Source organism: Globicephala melas, chromosome 1, assembly GCF_963455315.2.
Source record: "Globicephala melas chromosome 1, mGloMel1.2, whole genome shotgun sequence".
Lineage (NCBI taxonomy): Eukaryota > Metazoa > Chordata > Mammalia > Artiodactyla > Delphinidae > Globicephala > Globicephala melas.
Window position 1 is genome coordinate 29,549,229 of NC_083314.1, and position 12,925 is coordinate 29,562,153.

The 12,925-nt window shown below is 36.9% G+C and overlaps 1 protein-coding gene across 1 annotated transcript in view; it reads right to left on the reverse strand.

The window, feature by feature from the left end:
• WDR64 (WD repeat domain 64) overlaps nucleotides 1-12,925 on the reverse strand; it is a 149,822-nt gene that overhangs the window by 122,221 nt on the left and 14,676 nt on the right. The window contains exons 3-4 of the mRNA XM_030868587.2: nucleotides 3,761-3,863; nucleotides 1,182-1,285 (exon numbers count right to left, since the gene is read on the reverse strand). Of these exons, the coding sequence (XP_030724447.2) occupies nucleotides 1,182-1,285; nucleotides 3,761-3,863 (207 nt within the window). The remainder of the gene's footprint in view (nucleotides 1-1,181; nucleotides 1,286-3,760; nucleotides 3,864-12,925) is intronic.

Genomic DNA, 12,925 nt, shown 5'->3' on the forward strand with positions numbered 1-12,925 from the left:
ATTAATACATCGAGAAAAGAGTGATCAAGGAAGGTTTTCACACTTCAATGAGGCAAATCCATTTTTATTTTCACATTATTTGTTCATAATTGTAATTGCCAACATTTACTAAGTGCTTACAATGATGTTAAGTGCTTTATGTTGATTAACTCATGTAAACAGCACAACTACGTAGGGAGGGATATTCTCTGGTTTGGATGAGGAGGAACTGGGGCCTGGATATAAAAAGTAACATGCACAGCTGGCAGTGTGGAGGCAAAGCCAGTCTCCACGCCCATGCTCAGAATCTCCTGCTGCACCTCTGGGTGCAGGCCACCCTCTCTGACACGATCTGGCTGCCTATGATGGAAACCACTGAAAGGCTGAAAATTATTGTTGAAATTTTAATCATGTGATGATTATTTTAAATATATTTTATTTGTATAAAGCTTGCCTCTACTTGGAAATAAACTAATAATTGGACCAATTTTTTGATATTTAACACCAAACATTTATTTTCATGGTGAAATATGATATAGATGATATCATCTTACATTCCATGAAAATCTCTCATATTTTGAAAATAGAAGTCCAAAACATAAATTTAGAAAGAAATGACAATAATAGCAATGCCTTAAAATGTTTCCAACATTCATTATCTCATTTGAAATTCACTACAATCCTCTGAGGGAGAGGAGACTGATCCTATTGTCTTCATTTTACAGATATGAAAAAAAGAGACGTGAAAATATACAAGTTGGCTCATTAAGTTCCCTACTTAACATCTAGGCTGTTAAAATAGAGGAGCTAGAATTTGAGCCTTGTTTTTAACTTCAAGTACAAGGTTCTTGTTGGGACCTTTTATTACTTGGTAGTATTATGACAAAATCACTTGGCTTGTGAGTGTTTATGATGTTATCTGAGAAATTATCCAGGATCATCCTTAATTATGCTGATGCCACATGGTTCAATATGACACCCCAAGGAACAATGTCAAATGCAGTTACCAAAACCTCAAAAACTGCTGTGGGGTTCAGCGAGCTCCTCGTTTTAGTAATACTTGGTTGTTTTTTTTTCTGGAATAACTGAAATATGGCTATGGTTTCTGCTGCATCTGATACATAGGCATAATGCATAGACAAAACAAAAGAGAGGAAGGAAGGAAGAAAGGAGGGAGGAAGGAATCCAAGCTTTCAAATTACCTGGCTATTAAAGACTGTTATCAATCCTTTCTGAGAAGCTGTTACTAGTAAATCCAACTGAGGAATCTTGACAATGCACTTAATCACATCGCGTCTTCTACTACCTGTTGATGGCACAACACTCGTTTCAACTCCTAGCAGTAAAGATCCTAAAAGTCACTTGTTAGTTTTATTTAAAAAAAAGAGAAAGGAAGCAACCAACTTTTTGCTAGAAAGGCTTTAGTTACTTAAAAATTAAAGTGGAATAGAACCAAAAAATGAACAACTATTGCTTTTTAATTATCCTTAGAGATAGTAATCTGACGTTATAGTGCTTTCCAACTAAACATGGTGCATGAATTCCCAGAGAAAATGTAAGATCATACCCCATCCCACCTCCACGTGTACATTTCAGAGAATGAGTTTTCCAAATGTCTTTTAGAATCATTTCTATTTTAAGATCTTCACATCTCAGGAGCTCTTTCTTTGAACTATCACCATGTGATTTACACAGAATAAAAACCTAATACTATCTCAGGCTTTCCAGTACAAAAGAATGAAACTACTTTAATACTGTTTTTAAGGCTTTTTTTTTCTTTTTTTTACTTTATGCATTTTGAAAAAAACACTTTCAAGTTTCTTTGCCTATGTGCTGAATGATAAAGCCACACATACTGGGCCTCTTCCCAGGATGATTTAAATCAAGTTTTTATAATTGTAAATTCTTAGAGAGGAAAAGCAAGTGGACAAATCTCACACTCCAGTATTATCCCCCTAATTCATGCATTCTCAACAGAGAAATTATTGCTCCCAAAGGGGTACAAATTGGTTCTTGGGCAGGGGGTGGCGGTGGCGGTGGTGTGTGAATGAGTTTTACTCTCTGTGTCAAAAGCTCAGATATACATACAGTACATAGACCGATATACAGTATATCTGAGGTATTAAAATGTCTAGGGGTCAGGGGGAAGGAGGTTGAGAGGGGATTTGGGATGAGATTAGAAAAGAAGGTCCAAAAGATTCCTTGGAGGGGTCAATAATGAAAAAACAGGCACAGAATATTATTTTATTCCAAGCCACCATCATTCTCTCCGCTTCAACTCCTTCCCCACTATAGACCACTTTTATCACAGAAGCCAGAACATTTGAAGGGTAACTCAGGCCAGGCCTCTCTCCTCTCTGCAGCCTTCTCACAGCTTTCTGTCTCACTCAGAAGTCTTTAGCATGTCCACAAGTCCTTGGACATCTGTGCCTATGCCACTGTTGCCTCTCTAACCTCATCTTCTACTACTGTCCCCCTACCACTCCACTCCAGCATGAAGTGTGTGGTTCGCTCTCATATCTCCTTCAGGTTTTCCCCAACTACCCTATTTAAAATCTCTCCAAACCAGCTTCTTCCCACACTCCTGTTTTATTTTTCTCCACAGTCTGCCTACTTTATTATTTTTTCTGTAGCACTTAATTTACTTGTTTGATTTTTTTATTGTCTATCTCTCCCCATTAGAATGTAGACTCCATGACGTCAGGGATTTATGATTGTTTGTTCATTGCTGTATCCCCAGCACTTAGAAAGTTACTCGGCCCACAAAGTAGACCTTAACGATTATTTGCTGAGTGAATAAACAAGTTACAGAACCCAACTGCTATCTATAAAGATGCTTTCAAAGTTCTAATTTAGGATGCCAGCAACATATTTCCCTTACTCACTGGCCACTCTTCACTCAGTGATGACAGAAGCAGGGATAGCTCCCTTGCTTCTGTTCTTTGATGATAGTTCCCATGGAGGGACCCAGAGGTTAGGCTCTGGTGAGGCCTATGGTTGGGCTAAGGAAGGGTCAAAAACAAGGGTGGGTTTTGCTCACAAAGGACTGGGTTTTTTTTTTTTTTCTTTTAAGGAACACCAGATTTGACCTAGACTATGCCCTTCATCTCAGAATTTGCTGTGAAATGCTGGAGGACGGGGCAGATTCCAGGGTTTGCCTTTCCTCACCTTGGACTTCTTTCTCCCTGTAGGGAAGAAAGGAAAGAAAACCCAAGTTGTCAATAGTGGAGAGGGAAATGAGTTCCTGGGGTCCAGTTTCAAATTTTAAAACAAATGACATATGTAAACTGGAGACCTCTTAATCTGAGGTAACACTCCTCTGTGATTGGCACAAATTTACAGTTTTAGAGGTGTAGGGTTAAACCTCCATAAGATAATTAAGGGTGAGGACATGGGAAAGACTTCTAATAAGTGAAAACTTGAAAATTCAATTTTAAGAATATTTATTTTTAAAAATATGATCCATTTGGTACCAAAGCATGCATTATTGAGGTGACATTGTAGAGAGCTTTAACTTAAGATCTGAACCTCTTCAGGAAAATGGGAATTTCCCTCCCTAACATACCTTACTTAGTGTCCTTCAGAGCAATGATATTTCCAACTCAACTGCAAGTTTCTTCTGATATTGCATTCGAAACTGTCACTCCCCTTTCTTGTTATAAAGTATTGATCAAGTAAATAAGATGAAAAATGGTTTAATGGAAATGTTATAGTCCCAATATTTATTTTTGAGAAAATATTAAAACCCACATTAATCTGTTAGGGAAATTTAAATTATCACCTGAAATTACAACTCGTTGTTTTCTAGAAACGAGGAAAACCAAATTTTCTTCGTCCATTTGCGAAGTAAGAGAATCTTCTTCAGAGGAGAAGTATCCAAAGATCTAAAATCCCAAACAACACATATAAACATGCACAATATCTCAGAAATGGCTGTAAAGTAAGAGATTTAATGTTGGTTGAATTTGAAGTCTTAATTTGGACTAACAATCAACAGCTTGATTTATAAATATCAAGGGGTTCTGATATAAATATCAGAAGGCAGTTTAATGTATTCAACATACCGCATGCTGCTGGTGCATGATTTTTGAGCAGTCATTGATTTTTCTCTCCAATAGATAAACTGATGTACTCGGCTGGTGTCCTTGCTCAGACTGATAGTTCAATTAGGAGATGGCACTTGTTTGGAAATCAAATCAGCCTCCATCAGACAGGGTCTCAGCTGAAAATCCTGACAATGAATTTGGCCACTCTCAAATAACTATTCCTACCCATTTTCCATAAATCTTCCTGAACAAGATTTTTCATTCCTTTTTCGGGGGAATTTTGGAATTTTACTGTTCCAAATCCTATCCTCCAGGTGTTGCATGAAAATTAATTACTATGAAAAGATATCTTGAAGTAAAAAAGTGCATTTTATTTGTGAATAAATTGTCAGATTATGTAATTCCAAGGAATTTGAAAAATAACATAGCTGTTTTTCAGCTGTCTATGAATAAGCAGAAATAAAGTCCTTAGAAGTTAATGACACACTGTATTTCTTATAAACTTGAGACTAGTTGGTGCTTGGTAGTGAATAAACAGAATGAGCTTCTGAAATTCAAGTGTGCATGTAAACCACTGGGATCCTACTAAAGTGCAGCTCTGACTCGTAGGCCTGGGAGTGTGCATTTCTAAGAAGCTCCCCATGAGGGACCACACTTTCCATATAAAGGACCTAGTGACTAAATGAGTCAATTGAAAATAAATCAAAACCAACTATATATCAGTTTGTTTTAATAACATTTGTCTATTTTGATGCTAGATGATGGCTTAGCATTAGGTGTTAACATGTCCTTTCATCAGTTGGTTTACAAATGTTACTACTTCCTCCTTTACATTCTCCCCCATCCAAACCTAACAACATAAACCAGCTGCCTTAATAATTTCCTACAATTAGATTTCATTCTTTGGGAAGATGAAGATTATCAAAGACTCTCTTGTATTTTCCAGTTTTCTTCCCACCAGCAAAAGCAGTATTCAATTAAAAGCTTAAGTAATTTATTATCTTCTCAGAAATTGCCACTAATTTTCCATGAGTACAGAACCTCTGCATTTAGTATCTAATTACCTCTGAAGGACTGAGAAAAGAGAAAGCAGAGAACTTTCAAAAGATCTCTGTTGGAGCGGACAGGAATCTTTTGTCCCTGCAACTTCCTGCCATCACTGATTGATGCATTACCCAGTTAATAGACATACATTGATCTGCAACTTAAACCTTGTTGGGGCCCAGAGTAGGCCAACCCAAAATGTGTGCCAGTGGCATATCGATTATTATGAATTAAAGTTACTTAAGAAACAGCCAACACAAGAGGGACACTCTGATCCTCCTGTCTCCCTGAAAACAGGAAATAAAGCTTTTGTGTGAAAGGTACACTCCCTTTCACTTTCACATCAAAGGATGTACCAGCCTGCATCCAGAGGTAGAAGGGACACCCTTATTGACAAAGAGAGAGAATTTGTGCCTAGAAGGGAGAAGCCTATATAAACAAACCTTGTTATTTCTTTAATTTACTACCCCAAGCCCAAACTCTGTTATATTCTTTACTAATGGGCACCCCACACCTAAATTTCTTTGTCCTCTCAATTCCTCACAAATTTATTGTTTCTTTGTCTAAAAAGTACAAAAAGCTGCCCGCTTTGGCCACTTCTTAGATCCTATTTCTGTGGGACATCCCTGTGCATAAATTAAAATTTCTTTTTCTCATGTTAATCTGTCTTGTGTAAATTTTATTGTTAATCCAGTCACAAGAACTCAAGAGGTTAGAGGGGAAAATTTCCCCCTCTCCAACATTCTGTATCATTTAAAAAAAAAAAGTTATTGAAGTATAGTTGATTTACAATGTTGTGTTAATTTCTGCTGTACAGCAAAATGACTCAGTTATACATATATATTCTTTTTCATATTCTTTTCCATTCTGGTTTATCACAGAATATTGAATATAGTTCCCTGATATCCTGTATCATTTGAACCCACAATATGGCCTTATGGCAAGAGCATGCACTGTGGAATCAGACAATCCAGTGTTTGAGTTCAGACTCTCCAACTGATTGGTACTTAGAACTTGGATAAATACATTTAGCTCCTTAAGTCTCAATTTTCTCATCAGCAGAATAAAAGGTCAAACTTCTGAGGGCATTTTTTAATGGTGGTTAAATGATGTAACATGTGTAGAGCATTTCGCACTGTGTCTGGAATATAATAATTGTTCTTAAAATATTAGCTATAATTATCATTAGAAAGCCTAGATTAAGAAGGTCTCATGGAAGAGAGGAAAAAAATCATAAATTATATCAAGACCATAACCACTAATGAGAAAATTAGGCTCTCTCTGGAGATAGTACTTTAAAACTGTCAGTCCACTTGGGAGTGGAAACATTTCTTCTAAAAGAAAAAGACGAGTCAGATGGGTACTGCAGTAAATTGATGTGTGTGGAACCTCACTGGGAAAGATTTATATGACTCCTCGGCCAGTCAGAACTAAGAGGGAAATTCAGCCTCTTGCCCTTCCTCATTTATCAGATCCCTGCAGCCTTCACTTCCTTTCTTTCTTTTTTTTTTTTAAAGAAGATGTTGGGGGTAGGAGTTTATTAATTAATTTATTTATTTTTGCTGTGTTGGGTCTTCGTTTCTGTGCGAGGGCTTTCTGTAGTTGTGGCAAGTGGGGGCCACTCTTCATCGCGGTGCGTGGGCCTCTCACTATCGCGGCCTCTCTTGTTGCGGAGCACAGGCTCCAGATGCGTAAGCTCAGTAGTTGTGGCTCACGGGCCTAGTTGCTCCGCGGCACGTGAGATTCTCCCAGACCAGGGTTCGAACCCGTGTCCCCTGCATTAGCAGGCAGACTCTCAACCACTGCGCCACCAGGGAAGCCCTTCATTTCCTTTCTTACTCAGTTTAGAATCTGTGGTCTGTCACTTCAATTCCACATTTCCACAGTCCTCCATCCTTTTCTACCACTGCATTGGCCTGGCAGGAAACCCAACTCCTACTTGGGTGCAAGGAAGCCAACTGCTTGTGCTCCTTGCACCCCAATTACTGTGGCAGATCAGCCACAGAAAAAGTCTCCCAGCCCTATGGATGGGGCCATGAATCATTCACGAGCTCCAGCCTCCTGGGTCTTCAGTGCCACCCAGCCTTCATCCCATGCTTCTCTGGGTGATCTTGTATTACATTGTCCACAAAAGCAACGTCAAACCTTCTCCAGTCTTATCAAACATGTGCTCCTTGTTACTCTGCAGCTGGCCTCATTTCCTACTTCAGATGATAGTAGAAGTCTCCAGACAAGAGCTTTCTTAGTATTTCCTGCCACCCTATTCAAAACTTAACCTGGTTTTGGATTCATTCTTTCTTCCCTTCTCCCTTTTAAAGGAAGATGTGTTTCTCCTTTCCTAGACTCATCCCTCTACGTATTCTTTGCAACTCGTCCCCTTTCATCTTCAGAGATTGGCTCTTTTCTCTCTCTTTCTACTGCCTTCCTTTCAGCATGCGGGAATCTCTCTCATCTTAAAAACAAAAATACAGGGGCTTCCCTGGTGGCGCAGTGGTTGAGAATCTGCCTGCTAATGCAGGGAACACGTGTTTGAGCCCTGGTCTGGGAGGATCCCACGTGCCGCGGAGCAACTAGGCCCGTGAGCCACAACTACTGAGCCTGCGCGTCTGGAGCCTGTGCTCCGCAACAAGAGAGGCCGCGATAGTGAGAGGCCCGCACACCACGATGAAGAGTGGCCCCCGCTTGCCACAACTAGAGAAAGTCCTCGCACAGAAATGAAGACCCAACACAGCAAAAATAAATAAATAAATAAATTAATAAACTCCTACCCCCAACACCTTCAAAAAAAAAATACAGCAAACCTTCCAAAGGTAATTATAATTATAGATCATAGTCCTTAGTCCTTTTCTTGCTTTCCTCTTCTCCAGCTTCCTACTCCCAATATTGCAACCTCCTTCCATTGCTGTTAAGTTTGGATTCCTCTTGTAGCTACATTTTGCTTTTTGCTGGTTGTAACAACAGACACTCTTTCTGATCTTTGACAGTCTCCCCTCTGTATTAGTTTCCTATTGCTGTGGAAGTAAATTACCACAAACAAAGTGTGCTAAAACAACACTCATGTATTAGCTCATAGTTTCACGGGTTAGAAGTCCAACATGGGTCTCACATGGCAAAATCAAGATGTCAATAGAGACGCATTCTTTACTGAAGGCTTGGGATAGAGTCTGCTTCTAAGCTCGTTCAGGTGCTTGGCCCAAGGTCCTCATTTCCTTGCTGGTTGTCAGATGGGGCTGCCCTTACCTTTTAGATGCCTCTCTTCAGTCCTGCTACATGGGGCCCTGCATCTCAGCACAAGCAATGGTACTTAAATTCTCCACATTTAGAATCTTCTTCTCTTTTTAAGGACTTACGTGATTACATTGGGCCCACCCAGATAATCCAGGACAATCTCCCTATCTTAAGGTAATTAATTAGTCATCTTAATTGCATCTGCAAAGTCCCTTCACAGCAGTACCTAAATTACTTTGATATTTGATTGGATAACCAGGGGACAGGAATCTTGGGGCAGATAGCTGGGGTGGGGGACACCTTTTTAGCATTCTGCCTATCACATCCTCCTTTTATAAATGCATTTCAGTACAGTAAGTTATTTGTGCAAAATACAGCAAAAACACCAATATTAGCAGCCAATTTAACCTCAGATAATAGTGTGAGAGAATTTTCAGATAATAATGTGAAATGACAAAGGGAATTAATATTTCCACGTTAATGTCCTCTTTGCAAGTTCAAAACTGTCCACTGAGCACTTAGCTTCCTTCCCAGATGGCACATCAGCCATGCAATCTGTCATACATGTGGCTTACAGTCACATCTATGATAGGTGCCATCCTGTACAACATCTGCTCTTATGGAAATCATAGATTTTGCTATTTTTAAGCTTATAGTGACACAATACTACAATGCTTACCATAAGCAATTTCCAAGGAACACTAAAAACATCAAATTACTAAAATTTATTGAGAAAAAATTTAAGAGACATTATAGCAGATAAACTCCTTCCGAAGAGACAGCTAAAGTTATTACATTTTGAAAGGAAATGTTTCAAATAATGTTTTTAAAGAGGAGAAAATATCTCCTTTCTTGTGATGGGCTATAGCCTCATGGATCTCAAATTTCTCTTTCAGTAGTTTAAATTTCAGTCTAGTAACTGTGACATGCTTAGAGTATTTTATGACTATTAATGATGCTTTAGAGTATTAATTTTATTTTAACTTTGTTATTTCAAGGGCTTGCTCCACGCATTAAGTAATCCATCTTTTAAACTACACTTTTTTTTTTTTTAGGATTACATAAGAAACACATGTTCAATGTAGAATATTTGGAGAAAATAAAAAGCAGAGGAAAATAAAAATCAGTAGGCAACTCATTTTTTAACCTATCCTGGAGCATTCTTTTCACATTTTTAAAGTCAGCAAATAGTTGTAGATTTATAGTAGTTCATTTTAAATTCACTTTGGGGGAACACAGTTATAGGTATCCCAGATGGTGCTACATGGCTCTTCTTTGAATTAATTGGGTGTGCTCCTGGAAGGAACATGTTTATGAATTGCCCACTGGAAATTTAGACTAACACACTATTGTAGGAAAAGACGATTGTATCAATACCAGGATCTTCTACTGACTGGCTTTATACATTTAAGACAATCACATTTCTTTAGATCTCTTTACATCTAATTTCTCTCACTATAAATTAAAGGGGCAGGTCCAGATGATACTTTAGTTGAGTTCTAAGGTTTCATTATTCTATAAATATCCATTTTTTCAAGTACATTTGCATCTAAAACCTAGGAAAAGAAAGTATACCTTTTTGTGCCATTGCTACAACAAAGAGATTTATATCCAATCAGGTTTGTATGTTTGTGCCAGACTTCAAAAGAATAAACCTAGTTTGTACTACCTGATAAGATTGACTGTCTGATAAAAAAGACTAATTTCATTTCACACTGAAATGAAATTAGTCTTCCAGCATTGAATTTCCATTTTACGGATGACAGATCTGAAGCCCAGAAAGGCTAGGTCACATGGCTTGAAATAGAAATGCCTCTTAGGAGCACTGGCACAGATAGTTTGTGAGGAAAATGACAGAAAAATAAAAAAAGAAACTTCCTGTAGCATTTTTTCAAAGTTATTCTTCATATACATACAGGGTGCCAGAAGCTGGTCACAAATTTTTCTAAAACTTGCATATAATTTATACGAACCCAAGGGATGTAACAGGATAATGTAATTTGAAATTGCTATATAGAGAGGGAGAAAATCTCAACTCCAAGACTGAAGCCAGTTTTTTTGTGTGGCTTTAGACAAGTCAGTTAACCTTTCTGTGCTTCATTTTCTTCCTCTTTATTATTGCAATAATATTATCCTCCATAATCTACATCATGGGGCTGTTGTGAAGATTAAATGAGAACATGCATGGGAAGTTTTGGAAAAAAAAATAAGATGATCATGATGTTCTAGCTGAAAAGGGAAAGAGAAGGAGAAAAAGAAGGAATGGATGAGGGAGACACTAAGGCTCAATTTCCTCATCTACACCATGAAAAGTCTGAATTTAGTTTTTTTTGTTGTTGTTTTTGTTTTTTGGGGTTGTTTTGTTTTGTTTTTTTTGCAAGGACAAGAAAGTGCTTTATTTATTTACAGTAACAACAAAAATTTGTAACATAATTATCTTTCCTCAAAACAGATATCCCTACAAAATACACAGAGGCCAAATTCTCAGCTGATGTAGAATTCCATGTAAAAATGAACTATACTGTGTTTCATTTGTTGTCATTATGGGACATTTTTAGAGCATTGATTTACTGAATCTAAGTGTGTAATATAATATAAACAGACTTATGTAACTTCCTGAAAGGCATAAATTGTTGATATTGACATGAATTATTTGTTATACACTCATTTTTGCATTCTTAGTGGTCTGAAACTATTGCATTCGAAATTCAAGCACACAAACCACGGAAGGAAGGAAGGAAAGAAGGAAGGGAGGGAGGGAGGAAAAAAGGAAGGGAGAAAGAAAGAAGAGAGAAAGAAAAAAAAAACCCTCATAAGCTCAGCAATCAGAATTCATTCTCTTTGACATATGAAACTTGTACCCCAGTAACCCCTTTTCATGTCTATCATGACCTAATTTAGATGTTTTCATATATATTTTGCTTTCATATTTTCTCTTTCGATGTCATAATCAAGTACAGATCTAAGTAAAAGACATACTTTTACTTTTCATTTCTTGCCAAAAAGAACATACTTCAGAAACATACTCCATAGTAGAATCTTCATGCTCATCTACAGGTGTCCAAGGCTTTGTAATTGCTCACCAGAAGTTTGTTAGTTTTTCAATTAACATAAGCAACCTAAAATATTTATAAGAATTATCAAAAATACAAGGTTGTATTGAAATTCAATTACTGGTGTGCTGGGCTATGTATTAGTTTAGCTGTATTAATTCCAAAAATCAGTTTTATTGTAATTCTATTAATTTTTGTCTTCCAGTTTTAGAGATATAATTGATATACAGCACTGTATAAGTTTAAGGTGTACAGCATAATGATTTGACTTACATGCATCATGGAATTATGACCTAAATACGTTTAGTGAGCATCCATCATCTCATGGATATAAAATTAAAGTAGAAAAAATATTTTTCCTTGTGACGAGAACTCTTAGGGTTTACTCTCTTAACAACTTCCATATGTAACCTACAGCAGTGTTAATTATATTTATCGTGTTGTACATTACATCCCTAATACTCCTTCATCTTATAACTGGAAGTTTGTATATTTTGACCACTTTCAGCCAATTCTCCCTAATCCCACCCCGCCCCTCAGTAAACACAAATCTGATATCTTTTTCTATGAGTTCTGTTTGTTTGTTTTTCAAGTATAAATGACCTACAACACTATGTTAGTTCCTGGTACACAACATAGAAATTCAGTGTTTCTACACATTTCAAAACAAGAACCGTGATAATCTATTTGTCATCTGCCACCATACAAAGATATTATATAGTTATGACTATATTCCCCACACTGTATAATTCATACCTGTGGCTCACTTATTTTGTAACTGGAAGTTTGTATCTCTTCATCTCTCTCACCTATTTCTTACCTCCCTCCACAGCCCTCCCTCTGGAAACCACATGTTTTTTCTCTGTATCTATGATTCTGTTACTATTTAGTTATATTTGTTCATTTGTTGAGTTTTTTAATTCCACATATAAGTGAAAAATTACAGTATTTGTCCTTCTCTGTCCTGGAGAATGTTCCATGTACACTTGAAAAGAATGTGTATTCTTATATAAAATAGATAAGCAATGAGGACCTACTGTATAGCACAGGGAACTATATTCAATATCTTGTAATAACCTATAATGGAAAAGAATCTGAAAGAATATATATATATATATGTGTGTGTGTGTGTGAATCACTTTGCTGTACACCTGAAACATTGTAAATCAACTATCCTTCAATTTAAAAAATAAAATAAAATTAAAATTTGCAAAAATTTTAAAAAAGAATGTGTATTCTGCTGCCTTTGTATGGAATGTTATATATAGACCTATTAAGTTTATCTGGTCTAATGTGTCATTTAAGACCAATGTTTCCTTACTGACTTTCTGTCTGGATGATCTGTCCATTATTGTAAGTGGGGTGTTAAAAGTCTCCTACTATTATTGTGTTACTGTCAATTTCTCCCTTTATGTCTGTTAATCTTTGCTTTATGTGTTTAGGTGCTCCTATGTTGGGTATGTATATATTTACAACTGCTATAACTTCTTGTATTTATCCCTTGATCATTATGTAATGACCTTTTTTGTCTCTTGTTACAGTTTTGTTTTAAAGTCTGTTTTGTCTAAGTATTGC